Consider the following 15480-nt stretch of genomic DNA (forward strand, 5'->3'; position numbering starts at 1 on the left):
AAAATCTTTGCCCTCTGGCCAATCCATGATCACTTCCAAGATTCCTGGGCGACTGGGGTTTCCTATTTGAGCCCGTTGTGTGATCAGTGCGACCCACTTACTCCATGTAGCATCAGTTGCATGATGTGTACAGGGGACCCTCCCTCTGAACATCCAGCCCAGCACCAGCAGTCGGGGTGCCAGGAGGAGCTGTGCTTCAGTGCCGATCACTTCTGAAGCAGCTCGAACCCCTTCATATGCTGCCAATATCTCTTTTTCAGTTGGAGTATAGCGGGCCTCCGATCCTCTGTATCCCCGACTCCAAAACCCCAGGGGTCGACCTTGAGTCTCCCCTGGTGCTTTCTGCCAGAGGCTCCAGGTAGGGCCATTCTCCCCGGCTGCGGTGTAGAGCACATTTTTTACATTTTGCCCTGCCCGGACTGGCCCCAGGGCTACTGCATGAACTATCTCCCGTTTAATTTGTTCAAAAGCTTGTCATTGCTCAGGGCCCCATTTGAAATCGTTCTTCTTCCGGGTCACTTGATAGAGAGGGTTTACGATCAGACTGTAATTTGGAATGTGCATTCTCCAAAAACCCACGACGCCTAAGAAAGCTTGTGTTTCCTTTTTGCTAGTTGGTGGAGACATGGCTGTTATTTTGTTGATCACATCCATTGGGATCTGATGACGTCCATCTTGCCATTTTATTCCTAAAAACTGGATCTCCTGTGCAGGTCCCTTGACTTTACATTGTTTTATGGCAAACCCGGCCTTCAGCAGGATTTGGACTATTTCCTTCCCTTTTTCAAAAACTTCTCCTGCTGTGTTGCCCCACACGATGATATCATCAATGTATTGCAGGTGTTCTGGAGCCTCACCCTGTTCCAGCGCACTCTGGATCAGTCCATGGCAAATGGTGGGGCTGTGTTTCCACCCCTGGGGCAGTCGGTTCCAGGTGTACTGGACGCCCCTCCAAGTGAAAGCAAACTGTGGCCTGCACTCTGCTGCCAAAGGGATTGAGAAAAACGCATTAGCAATATCAACTGTGGCATACCACTTGGCTGCCTTTGACTCCAGTTCGTATTGAAGTTCCAGCATGTCTGGCACAGCAGCACTCAGCGGTGGCGTGCCTTCATTTAGGCCACGATAGTCTACTGTTAGTCTCCACTCTCCATCAGACATTTGCACTGGCCATATGGGACTGTTAAAGAGTGAGCGAGTCTTGCTGATCACTCCTTGGCTCTCCAGTCGATGAATCAGCTCATGGATGGGAATCAGGGAGTCTCGGTTGGTGCGATATTGCCGCCGGTGCACTGTGGTGGTAGCGATTGGCACCTGTTGGTCTTCGACCTTCAGCAACCCCACAACAGAGGGGTCCTCCGAGAGACCAGGCAAGGTGGACAGCTGTTTAATTTCCTCTGTCTCCAAGGCAGCTATACCAAAAGCCCACCGGTACCCTTTTGGGTCCTTGAAATACCCTCTCTGGAGGTAGTCTATGCCAAGGATGCATGGAGCATCTGGGCCAGTCACAATGGGGTGCTTCTGCCACCCGTTCCCAGTTAGACTCACTTCGGCTTCCAATACAGTTAGCTGTTGGGATCCCCCCGTCACCCCAGAAATACAGATGGGTTCTGCCCCTATATAGCTTGATGGCATTAGGGTACACTGTGCACCGGTGTCTGCTAGAGCCTTATACTCCTGTGGGTCTGATGTGCCAGGCCACCGAATCCACACAGTCCAGTAAACCCGGTTGTCCCTTTCCTCCCCCTGGCTGGAGGCAGGGCCCCTCTAGTCCTCATCACAGTTCTCATTTCTCATTTCTTGTACGTATGAGTCAGAAGTTTCTTCATTAAGATCAGGAGTAAAATCAGCCCTTCTACTTTGTCCGGGGAACTGCCCGCTGGAAACTGGAGCGGCAATTTTCCTGGAAGAACCTCTTTCTGTGATTGTTTTCCCTTGCAATTTGCGTACCACTGCCCCCAGGGCTGCGGTAGGTTTTCCATCCCACTTCCTCATGTCCTCTCTGTGGTCACGCAGGTAAAACCATAGGGTGCCCCGTGGTGTGTACCCTTTATACTCTCTCTCTCGAGCAAGAGAACGCTGACTCCTAATAACCGAGATACTGGTCCGTACAGGTGGGGAGTAGAACCTATCCTCTTTGAATTTCTGGACCTCCCGGGACAGTTTCTCCACAGCCGAGATGAGGGAAGATGAGAGACTTTCGTCATATTGCCGGAGTTGACCAGCCAATTCATCCACTGTTTGTTCCTCTCCATCTTTCCAGGTCATCACTGCCAATGAATTGGCGTATGACGATGGTGAGCTCCTTATAAACTTCCGCCACATGGGTCGTGTGCACTTGACTTCATCTGGGTCTTCAGATAGCTGTTCATTGCTCAGGTCACCATAAAACATCTCCAGCACAGCTAATTCCCTCAGGAACTGGACACCCTTCTCCATGGTGGTCCACTTCCTTGGGCGACATATGACATCTTCCTTAAAGGGATACCTTTCCTTCCTTCACGCTTGACAAGAGTCGCCTCCAAAGGCTGAGGACTCGTGTCCCTTTTCCAATCGCTTTGTCAATGCCCCCTTCCCTAGAAAGGGATCCCAGCTGCTTGGCTTCCCTACCCTCTAATTCCAGGCTACTGGCCCCATTATCCCAGCATCGGAGCAGCCAGGTGACAATATGCTCACCTGGACGACGGCTGAAATCTTTTTGTATATCTCGCAGCTCACTCAGGGATAGAGATCGGGTGGTTACTGCCTCGTTTATGAGTTCTTCATCTTCTTCCTCCCCGAGCAGCAGCCGGCCCTCCTCCTCCTGTTCTCGTGCTGGCCCTTCTCCAGGGTAGTCTGCCTCGTCCACTTCTTCCTCCAGCCCCCTTTTAGAAGAAGCTTCTTCTTCCCTTACTAAATGAGCCGAATTCCACTTCCAAGATTTCTTCTTCTGTATAGGGGCGACTGATACCGGCACAGGCTGGTTCTTTGGTTCAGCCACAGGGCGTGTTGCCGGGGTCTGAGTGGTCGCAGGGCCTGTCACTGGGGTCGGAGTAGCCGCAGGGCCTGTTGCCGGGGTCTGAGTAGCCGCAGGGCATGTTGCCAGGGTCGGAGTGGCCGCAGGGCGCGTTGCCCGGGTCTGAGTGGCCGCAGTGCGTGTCATTTTACCGTCAGATCCAGAGACCTTCTCTTCCCTTTGAGGGTACTGAATAGTGTTGAACAGGGCTTGGTAGGCATGGGCCAGGCCCCAGCACGTTGCAGTGATCTGTGTCTCTCTGGAGTTGCCAGGGTGACAGCATACTTTGTCCAAATATTCTACTAACTTTTCAGGGTTCTGCACTTGCTTAGGGGTGAAGTTCCAAAACACTGGGGGTGCCCATTGGCCTAGGTACTTGCCCATCTTGTCCCACACACCCTGCCACTCATAACTATCCAGCCTTGGGGCAGATCTCTGGATGATATTCTTAAATTGCTTATTAACCTTAGACAAAACTGAAACAATATTCCAAAGAAGTACTAATAGAAGTATCTTAACTGCCCAAGGATGTTCAAAATACTGAAAAGTTACTGTAATGAAGGAGGGAACATCATAGAAAAACGTAGTGACACTGCCATTCTGTATTTCCTCCGTAAAAAAACTCTCAGAAAAGTTACTGCAATTGCTAGTTGTCTCCATGAAGTGGTATCTGTAGTACAGTAATGGCTTCATTGTGAAACTCACATACCAAATTAAGCCCAAGGTCAATGTTTTAAAAATAAACCTCCCAAGCGGATCATCACCAATCACTGCAGACCACAGCAAACTGCCAAAACCAACACCAATCTTTAACATGTACAGCAAAAAAACGAGCACGATGCAGATTAGACAAATCAATATTGAGAGCAGAGGAACCAACATTGTGACCCACAACCGTTAACAGATATAAGTTCCTTAATACACTCCGGTTAATCTGTTATTATCTCAAACACTTCGTGCCCCACGTTGGGTGCCAAAAAGGACTATTGTGGTTTAACCTCAGTCGGCAACTGAGCACCACCCAACTGCTCGCTCACTCCTCCCCCCCACCCCGGTAGGATGGGGGAGAGAATTGAAAGAGTAGAAGTGAGAAAAACTCGTGGGTTGAGATAAAAACAGTTTAATAATTGAAATAAAATTATAATAATAATATGATGATAATAATAATAATACACAAAGCAAGTGATGCAGTGCAATTGCTCACCACCCACCGACCGATGCCCAGCCAGTCCCCGAGCAGCGGCCCCCCCCGCCAGCTTTCCCCAGTTTATGTACTGAGCATGACGTCACATGGTATGGAATGTCCCTTTGGCCAGTTTGGCTGTGCCCCCTCCCAGCTTCTTGTGCACCTCCAGCCTTCTCACTCGGTAGAGCATGGGAAGCTGAAAAGTCCTTGCCTAGTGTAAGCACTACCTAGCAACAACTAAAACATCGGTGTGTTATCAACATTATTCTCATCCTAAATCCAAAACACAGCATTGTACCAGCTACTAGGAAGGAAATTAACTCTATCCCTGCCGAAACCAGGACACCTAGTTGTGTCCCCTTCCAGCTTCTTTTGCACCTCCAGCCTCCTCGCTGGCAGGGTAGTATGAGAAGCTGAAAAGGCCTTGGACTTAGTGTAAGCACTGCTCAGCAACAACTAAAACATCAGTGTGTCATCAACATTATTCTCATCCTGAATCCAAAACACAGCACTGTACCAGCTACTAGGAAGAAAATTAACTCTATCCCAGCTGAAACCAGGACACTCACGGATGGTGGCAAATGCCCCGTGGGGGTGGTTGCAGCAATGGAAGCAGAGCAATTGGCAGTGCAGAGGTAAACCTATCTGGGCTGCTGTATTGTGGCAAGATATCGCTGCCCAGGTAGAGAACCTGGTTGTAAAAGGCCGTCACTTAGATGCTCATAGACCCAAGAGTCATGTCACTGAAGAACATCAAAACGATGAGCAGGTAGACCAGGCTGCTAGAATTGAAGTGGCTCAGGTGGATCTGGACTGGGAACATAAGGGTGAGCTATTTACAGCTCGATGGGCCCATGACACATCAGGACATTTAGGAAGGGATGCAACATGCAAATGGGCTCGTGATTGAGAGGTGGACTTGACCATTGACGCCATTGCACAAGTTACCCATGAATGCGAAACACGAGCCATAATCAAGCAAGCCAAGCGGCTAAAGCCTCTCTGGTATAGAGGACGATGGCTGAAATATCAATATTGGGAAGCCTGGCAGATTGATTATATCACCCTGCCATGAACACGCCAAGGCAAGCGCCACATGCTTACCATGGTGAAAGTGACTACCGGATGGTTGGAAACATACCCAGTGACCCATGCCACTGCCCAGAATACTGTCTTGGGCCTTGAGAAGCAGGTTTTATGGCAATACAGCACCCCATAAAGAACTGAATCGGACAACGGGACTGATTTCCAAAATGACCTCATAGACACCTGGGCCAAGGAACATGGCACTGATTGGGTGTATCACATTCCCTATCACGCATCAGCCTCCGGGAAAATCAAACGATAGAATGGACTGTTAAAGACTATACTGAGAGCAATGGGTGGTAGGACATTCAAGCACTGGGATACACATTTAGCAGAAGGCACTTGGCTAGTTAACACTAGAGGATCTTCCAGTCAACGTAGCCCTGCCCAATTGAAACCCCTACGTACTGTGGAAGGAGATAAAGTCCCCGTAGTACACATAAGGAGCTGTCTGGGAAAGACAGTCTGGGTTACTCCTTCCTCAGGAAAAGGCAAACCCATTCGTGGGATTGCTTTTGCTCAAGGACCTCGGTGTACTTGGTGGGTAATGCAGAAGAATGGGAAAGTCCCATGTGTATCTGAAGGAGATTTAATCTTGGGTGAAAATAACCCATGATTTGAGTTTTTGATGCCATTTCTGTATGATGCTGTATTTCGCCCCTGCTGTAGCTCCCATATGTCAAAGGTATTATAGCGGGAGTCACCTGAACCAGTGAAGAATGAATCTCGTGAGGAACTGGGCAAGTGCAGTGGTGACACAACCTGAGCTGACTTCAGTGTGCAACAAACCAACACAACACAACACAACACAACACCTCTCCTGTCCTGAGTGACCACCATCACAGATGGAGCCCAAAGTCATAGACTAAATTAACTCAATGGACATTTTACAGGGGTGGCCCATAGACTAAGGGAATGATATCTGTGCCTATATCAAAGGAGAGGAAGGGAGGTGGTGGTTAATGATGGACTGGATATTGTGGAACCTGAGCATGACATAAATGGTATGGAATAAGGGGTGGAGATTGTACTGGTTTTGGCTGGGACAGAGTTTATTTTCTTCATAGTAGCTAGTATGGTGCTATATTTTGGATTTGTGATGAAAACAGTTTTGATAACACAGGGTTGTTTTAGCTATTTCTGAGCAGTGCTTACACAGCGTCAATGCCTTTCTGCTCCTCAGACTGCCCTGCCAGCGAGTAGGCTGGGGGCGCACAAGACATTGGGAGGGGACACAGCCAGGACAGCTGACCCCAACTGACCAAAGGAATATTCCATACCATATGATGTTGTGCCCAGCAATTTAAAAAAAAAAATGGATGAGAAGTTTGCCAGGGCTGCCGTTGCTCAGGGACTAGCTGGGCATCAGTTGGCTAGTGGTGAGCAATTGTTCATTTTTTTGCATCACCTTTTTCTTCATTTTGTTTTTCTTTGCTTTGTTTTTCTTTGGGTTTTTTGTGAGTGTGTGTGTGTTTGGAGTTTTTTCTTACTTATTAAACTGTCTTTATCTCACCCCACGAGTTTTCTCACTTTTACCCTTCTGATTGTTTCTCTGATCCCACTTGTCCTGGTTTCGGCAGGGATAGAGTTAATTTCCTTTCTAGTAGCTGGTACAGTGTTTTGGATTTAGGATGAGAACAAAGTTGATAACACACCGATGTTTTAGTTGTTGCTAGGTAATGCTTACACTAGCCAAGGACTTTTCAGCTTCCCATGCTCTACCGACTGAGAAGGCTGGAGGTGCACAAGAAGCTGGGAGGGGGCACAGCCAAACTGGCCAAAGGGACATTCCATACCATGTGATGTCATGCTCAGTACATAAACTGGGGAAAGCTGGCCGGGGGGGCCGCTGCTCGGGGACTGGCTCGGCATCGGTCGGCGGGTGGTGAGCAATTGTACTGTGCATCACTTGCTTTGTGTATTATTATTATCATCATATTATTATTATAATTTTATTTCAATTATTAAACTGTTTTTATCTCAACCCACGAGTTTTTCTCACTTGTGCTCTTCCAATTCTCTCCCCCATCCCACCGGGTGGGGGGGAGTGAGAGAGCGGCTGCGTGGTGCTTAGTTGCCGACTGAAATTAAACCACGACACCACTGCAGGGGGAGTGAGCGAGCAGCTGTTTGGAGCTTAGCTGCCTACCGGGATTAAACCATAACAATTAGGAAGGGTGTTGCCAGCAGGCAGAGGGAGGAGATCATTCCCCTCTTCTCAGCAATGGTGAGACCATATCTGGAGTACTGTATCCAGTTCTGGGCTCCCCAGTACAAAAAGACATGGGGATACTAGAGTGATTCCAGTGAAGGACCACAAAAATGGTTAATCATAGAATCATAGAATCATTTAGACTGGAAAAGACCTTTAAGATCATCGAGTCCAACCATAAACCTTACACTGCCAAGTCCACCACTAAACCATGTCCCTAAGTGCCACGTCTACACATCTTTTAAATACCTCCAGGGATGGTGACTCAACCACTTCCCTGGGCAGCCTGTTCCAGTGCTTGACAACCCTTTTGGCGAAGAAATTTTTCCTAATATCCAATCTAAACCTCCCCTGGCGCAACTTGAGGCCGTTTCCTCTCGTCCTATCACTTGCTACTTGGGAGAAGAGACCGACACCCACCTCGCTACAACCTCCTTTCAGGTAGTTGTAGAGAGCGATGAGGTCTCCCCTCAGCCTCCTTTTCTCCGGGCTAAACAACCCCAGTTCCCTCAGCCACTCCTCATAAGACTTGTTCTCCAGACCCCTCACCAGCTTCGTTGCTCTCCTTTGGACGCGCTCCAGCACCTCAATGTCTTTCTTGTAGCAAGGGGCCCAAAACTGAACACTGAACACAGTATTCAAGGTGCTGTCTCACCAGTGCCAAGTACAGGGGCACGATCACTTCCCTACTCCTGCTGGCCACACTATTTCTGGTACAAGCCAGGATGCTGTTGGCCTTCTTGGCCACCTGGGCACACTGCTGGCTCATATTCAGCTGGCTGTCGACCAACACCCCCAGGTCCTTTTCCGCTGGGCAGCTTTCCAGCCACTCTTCCCCAAGCCTGTAGCGCTGCATGGGGTTGTTGTGGCCAAAGTGCAGGACCCGGCACTTGGCCTTGTTGAATCTCACACAATTGCCCTCGGCCCATCAATCCAGCCTGTCCAGATCCCTCTGTAGAGCCTTTTTACCCTCAAGCACGTCAACGCTCCCGCCCAACTTGGTGTCGTCTGCAAACTTACTGAGGGTGCACTCAATCCCCTCGTCCAGATCATTGATAAAGATATTAAACAGAACTGGCCTCAATACTGAGCCCTGGGGAACACCACTTGTGACCAGCCGCCAACTGGATTTAACTCCATTCACCACAACTCTTTGGGCTCAGCCATCCAACCAGTTTTTTACCCAGCGAAGAATTGGACTCCTTTGCCCTTCAGGACTGCCTCCCAAGGGACTCTGTCAACCAGGCTCCTAAACAGGCCAAAGTCTGCCCTCCGGAAGTCCAAGGTAGCAGTTCTGCTGACCCCCCTCCTTACTTCTCTGAGAATCGAAAACTCTATCATTTCATGATCGCTGTGCCCAAGACGGCCTCCAACCATCACATCACCCACAAGTCCTTCTCTGTTCGCAAACAACAGGTCCAGCGGGGCGCCTTCCCTAGTTGGCTCCCTCACCAGCTGTGTCAGGAAGTTATCTTCCACACACTCCAGGAACCTCCTAGACTGCTTCCTCTCTGCTGTATTGTATTTCCAGCAGACATCTGGGAAGTCGAAGTCCCCCACGAGAACAAGGGCTAGCGATCGTGAGACTTCTCCCAGCTGCTTATAGAATATTTCGTCTGCCTCTTCATCCTGGTTGGGTGGTCTATAATAGACTCCCACCATGATATCTGCCTTGTTGGCCTTCCCCCTGATTCTTACCCATAAACACTCAACCTTATCGTCACCATCGTCAAGCTCTAGACAGTCCAAACACTCCCTAATATACAGGGCTACCCCACTGCCTCCTCTTCCTTGCCTATCCCTTCTGAAGAGTTTATAGCCATCCATTGCAGCACTCCAGTTGTGCGAGTCATCCCACCATGTTTCCATGATGGCAACTATATCATAGTTTTCCCGCTGCACAATGGCTTCCAGCTCCTCCTGTTTGTTGCCCATGCTGCGTGCATTGGTGTAGATGCACTTCAGTTGGGCTATTGATCCCGCCACCTTTTTGGGGGAAGAAGCCAATTCCTACATGACCATTCTCAGGCGCTTCCATGGTTTCTAACATATTAATAACCCTTGCGTCTTTGCTGCCACATGGATCTCCATCCCCTACCTCCACTGAGACAGCAGACCCAAGGACCTCGCTAGTACACCGTCCCTCAAACATTGGCATGCCGCCCCCAGGCTTATCTCTAGCAAGCCTGGTTTTATCCCTTTCCCCCTTCAAATCTAGGTTAAAGCTCTTTCAATGAGCCCTGCTAAGTCCTGCGCAAAGATCCTTTTCCCCCTTTGAGACAGGTGTACCCCGTCTGTCGCCAGCAGGCCTGGTGTCATGTAGACTGACCCATGATCAAAATACCCAAAATTCTGCTGGTGACACCAGGCTCAGAGTCAGGTATTGATCTGCTGGCTCTTCCTGTTTCTTCCCTCATCATTCCCTGCAACTGGAAGGATAGAGGAGAACACTACTTGTGCTCCTGATCCCTTAACCAGTCGTCCCAAGGCCCTGAAGTCTCTCTTGATTGCCCTTGGACTTCTTGTTGCAACTTCATTGCTGCCTACCTGAAAAATCAATAATGGATAATAATCCGAGGGCCGTACCAGGGTAGGAAACTTTCTCTTCACATCTTTAACCCTGGCCCCAGGGAGGCAGCAGACTTCCCTAAGAAGTGGGTCTGGTCTGCATATCGGGCCTTCTGTTCCCCTCAGGAGAAAGTCTCCTATGACAATGACTCATCTTTTCTTCTTTATGGAAGCAGTTTTGATGCAGGGTGTAGGCCAATTTAACCTCAGCAACACCTCCAAGCTAGATGAACCATCATCCTCGTCATTGTTTGGTTCCACTTGCAGAGCCTCATACCTATTATGCAAGGGCACCTGGGAATGTGGGGTAGTCACAGAGGAGACGCGCCTGCTGTGCCAGGCAGGAACTTGTCGCCATTGCCCCCTATCCCTTAAGTCACTGTGTTCAGCCAGGCAGAGAGCGGATAGGGAATCCTCCGTATCATGCGTCCTGTCTGCCTGTTGGGCCTGTCCCGGGGAAGGTAGGGTGCGATTCCAGTAGTCTATCTCTCTCTCGGACTCCCTGATACTCCTCAACCTACTCACCTCCTCCCGGAGCTCTGTCACTAAGCAGAGTTCCTCTATCTGGGTGCACGTCCCACAGGTCTGCTCACTACTGTCGTCCGATACTGGCGTAAGAGTAGGGCACACCCTGCAGCCTGACACCTGGGTGGCAGCATGTTCCCACTGGCGCTCTGTCTGGGAAGCTGCATCAATCGGGGCAGGTGCAGAGCTTAGAGAGGCCATGGCCTTCTGCCAGGTGGATACCATTGCTCCCTGGTCGAGCCGGCAGAGCTTCAGCGTCCTTCCTGCACATGCTTCCACGCAAACTGCCACGCCACGCCCTTGCTGATGCACCACGCCCTGTTTGCCCCCCCTGTTCGCAGCGTTCCTGGTCGCTAGCACTCCCCAGGGGCTTCTTTTATACGTGGCGGGGGCTTGGCCGCAGTTGCTCCTGGCCCCGCCCAGGTCACATCAGCCACTGTCGCGCGAGCTGCAGGCTCCTGGCGGCTCTCTCGGCTCCCCCTGAGGTCTCCCCGGTTCAGGAAACCCCCCTGTGCACCACGCTAGAGCGCTCCGCTGCGGATCGTGCTGACACCAGAGCTGCTCGTCTCGGCGAATTGAAGCATCTCTCATATGAAGAGAGGCTGAGGTAGCTGGGATTGTTTAATCTCAAGAAGAGGCGGCTTGGGGGATATTATCAATGTGTATAAATACCTGATTGGGGGGGTGGGGTATGGAGCCAGACTCTTCTCAGTGGTGCCCAGTGACAGGACAAAAAGCAACAGGCACAAAGTGAAATACAGGAAATTACATTTAAACATAAGAAAATACTTTTACACTTTTTTTTACTGTGAGGATGGTTGAACAGGTTGCCCAGAGAGGTTGTGGAGTCTCCATCCTTGGAGATGGTCAAAACTGGACACAGTCCTGGATAACCTCATGGTACCTCCTTTGGCTTGGAGTGCCTTCCTCCAAGACTGTGTCCCAGAAGCATGTCTCTAAAAGCATCTCTTCTGCATGTCTCCTGACCCTAGCAGCTACTGTTCTTTCTTAAATATCTTTGAGCAGAGGTGCCATGCGTGCTCTTCTGGCTGAAGTTTTGGAACACAATTGATTTTTTATATCTGTTTCAGAGCTGACTGGAACCAGCTGTGACTGGCACAGGGCAGTTCATGGCCTTCTCCCACAACAGTCACCACTGCAGCCCCCCCCGCTACTTAAACCCTGCTGTTTATGCCCAATACACATATATATAATACTAGTTTTTAATGCTTAAGGTTGAAAATTTTTGGTTTCATCTGCTTGCTTGAATGTTTAAGGCTGGAAGAACAAGATGAATTTCCAGAAGCAGAATTCTGTCCCTAACTGCTTCCCCAAAGACAGTGATGTAACTCAGACTGACCTCAACGAGAACCAAAGTAGGCCAGTGCCAAGCACTTTTTAAAATCTCAATATCTTACTTTCCTAGTAAGATAAATTAAAACTTACAAATATTCCCTTTCAAATTACAAGTGAAAGGCCCTAATTTCTCTGGATCAACTTTCAAAAGAAGCTATTAAAAACCCAGCAATACCTTTACATGCATGCAATTTTAAGGAAAGAAAAAAATAGCTCTAGCAAGAATACGAATATTTAATCACTGTCAATATTTACTAGAACTACAAAAAAAGCAAAGGCTTGAAAAGAAGGAATAAGACATCAGCTTTCACGGTCAAGGCCAGAAAACTCTATCCAGTCTTCAAACAGTAGTTATTTAACTGATCAAGCAAATCGGAAACAAACAGCATCTGCTACACTCAAAGAAGGTATCAAATGGTATTTTTCAGTTCACTCCTTTGGTTCCTACTAGAAGTAATATTTACATCAAGACTCCTTTTACTGCAAGTTTACAACTTCACAAGCCATGCATACAAGAAACAGAAAACACTATTTAAAAATCTAAGATTTCATCTATTCTTTAAACCTATTGAACAAACTGAGCAGCACAAAATACTAAGTTTAAAAACACTGCAAATTATTTTGTTGATAAGCTTTATTTGTATTCTATACTTTGCTAGTTTGAAATAGATGTTAATTTTCTAGAAAAGCAAGGTTACATCTATAATTAAGGGTGTTTATTGCAAGAAATTAGTGCCAACATTTTCAACAAGTTAGCCAGTTCCAAGCTTTGTTTCCTCATTCCAAAATAAATCAATATTGGATGATATTTAAATACTACCTCTTCAAAAATCAATCTTGTGCAACAGCATTCACATAAATAGCACACAAATAATTATAAGCCTGTATTTGAAGAATTAAGAACTTAAGTTATGGAGCATACTAAGGGCCATGAATTTATAGCCATCTATTTTGTATTTTTAATCCCATACAATATGTAAGCAACTTTATATGAACAGAGTATTAACCAGAGATGCGACTGCAAACTTGCACTTGATTTTCTTGAATGCTGAGAGCTGAAATCACAAGCCATCGTAACCAACAGCACTCCTTACAGAAGGACCAAAGATTGTTTATGATGAATAATCTCATAGCTTTAAGATACTAACTACATGATTAAAAGCAATACTGTATCCTACCTTTTGGTTCAAAGTTGATTCGTCAGAATTCCATCAAAAAAGTGTATACACTGTAGATCCTTTAATTTTCTCTCTTTTCAGAAGTTAAGGGATTCTTACTGGAATAAGAGCTTACTATGTCATGTGTATCAAATCTGACCGGCATGATTCAAAACAGAATTAGTTTTTAAAAAAAAAAAAAAAGTCTTGAATGGCTTCATAAACATCAGTTTATCATGCAGACATAGAAAAATAACCTCAGTTTAAAAGAAAAACAGGGAGTCACAATAACTCCAGAGTAGAATAGATCCTGTATCACTTGACTCCCAGCTCCATAAGTTTAATCACAAGACCACAGTTCCCAGGGGAAGGCAGGGGGAAAGAGCTTATTACCTGCAATAACTTATATTACATGGGGGGGGGGGGGGGAAGGTAAAATGGAAAAAAATTACTGGATTAATATTGCAATTGAAAGCTTATTTTAAAACCAAGACTAGAAACAAGAGGTAATAAACACAGAAACCATTCTGTGATGCTCATTCATACCTGCCAGTTGATGATGGACTAAGAACAGTTGGTGTTTCAGGTGGTTTCTCTTCTTTAGGGACACTTACAGGTGCAGGTGCACAAGCAACTGCAGCTGGTGTTGGAGTGATAGAGACAGGAGCTGGCACAGGGGCAGCAGCAGGGATTGGAGAAAGGACTGGTGTGGGAGCTGCAGCTGCCTTTGTAGAGCTGACAGTGGTGATAGCATTTGATTGCTCAGTTGTTGTCAGCGATTGTGTTGGCGCAGCTGCTCGTTTTAGCTGCAGGAGAACAAGACAATTCAGAGCACAAAGTTCCTAAACCAATACTTTAAAGTCAATGCATTGACTGTAAAGACCATATATGCTTAAAACAGTGACCTCAACATCTAGCAAATTCTAGAAAAATCATGAAGGCATAAAATCTACATCTTCAATGTCTTATTCTTCAATAGGCATTTTATACTGCCACTCAGATATTTAGACACCTGAGCATTCAGAACTATTCAAATATGAAGTAAAACATAAAGGTCTAAATATTTATAGAATATAATGCTCTAAATGCGAATACCGTCTTGTGTTTTATAAAAGCAGAGGAAACCCTGAAATAGTTGTCAAAAAGACATTTGACAAGCATAATTTTTTTTAAAAATGGGACGTTTTTTCCTGAACCTGAAAATCCTGAAAAAAGGGAGAAGTCCCATTTCATTCTGAATGCTATTTTCTGGAAGACGAGATACTAAGAATTTAAGGGGAAAAAAAACCAAAACACCTTAACCCACAGGTTACTCATGTACTCTTTAAATTATTTTGTAAGTAGTGTCAAACATACTTGAATTATGTAGCGATCATCAAAATCCAGCAGAATCAGGGATTAAATATCAAGTTGACAGTAACAAGTCTAGAGTTACTAATATAAGCATATAATTTTAATTTCATCTTCACATATATTAGAAACATGAAATCTGCTTGAATACAATATTAAACCTATTACACAGAAACTATGCTTTTCAGAATGCATATAACTTCTGATTCAGGGTATAGAATTGACTATTTGAAAGTTGTAGTTGTGGGCCTCTACTACATGCACTAGGGGCTGACAAGGCTGTCACATCTCTGCCTGAACAAGCACAGTATTTGTGCTTGTTTTGATAAAATTTGATACTGTCCCTCACAGCATCCTTCTGGACAAATTGTCCAACTGTGAGATGAGCAGTTACATGGTGAGCTGGGTGAAGAACTGGCTGAAGGGCAGGGCTCAAAGGGTTGTAGTGAAAGGGGCTACATCTGGCTGGCAACCGGTCACCAGCGGTGTTCCTCAGGGCTCAATCCTAGGGCCAGTTCTGTTCAATATTTTTATCAATGATCTGGATGCAGCAGCTGAGTGCACCATTAGCAAGTTTGCTGACGATACCAAACTGGGAGGTGCTGTTGACTGTCTCGAGGGACAGGAGGCCTTGCAGAGGGATCTAGATAGATTGGAGCATTGGGCAAAGATTAATGGGATGAAATTGAACAAGTCGAAATGCCGGATTCTGCACCTGGGACGGAGTAATGACGGGCACAAGTACAGACTGGGAGAGGAGTGGCTGGAAAGGGATCTGGGGGTGCTGGTCGACAGCAGGCTCAATAGGAGTCAGCAGTGTGCCCTGGCAGCCAAGAGGGCAAACTGCATCCTGGGGGGCATCAAACACAGTATAACCAGCCGGTCAAAAGAGATTATTATCCTGCTGTATACAGCGTTGGTGCGGCCTCACCTTGAGTACTGTGTGCAGTTCTGGGCCCCACAATTTAAGAAGGATGTGAAGGTCCTTGAATGCATCCAGAGAAGGGCAACAAAGCTGGTGACAGGGCTGGAAGGCATGTCCTCT

At 47.0% G+C, this 15480-nt stretch overlaps 1 protein-coding gene across 1 annotated transcript in view; it reads right to left on the minus strand.

Annotated features, from left to right (window-relative positions):
* Positions 1-15480, minus strand: part of LOC143172029 (UV excision repair protein RAD23 homolog B-like) — a 105208-nt gene that overhangs the window by 51362 nt on the left and 38366 nt on the right. Inside the window, exon 4 of the mRNA XM_076361249.1 lies at positions 13632-13891. Coding sequence (XP_076217364.1) covers positions 13632-13891 — 260 coding nt within the window. The remainder of the gene's footprint in view (positions 1-13631; positions 13892-15480) is intronic.

This window comes from Aptenodytes patagonicus, chromosome W (assembly GCF_965638725.1).
Source record: "Aptenodytes patagonicus chromosome W, bAptPat1.pri.cur, whole genome shotgun sequence".
NCBI classification, from domain to species: Eukaryota; Metazoa; Chordata; class Aves; order Sphenisciformes; family Spheniscidae; genus Aptenodytes; species Aptenodytes patagonicus.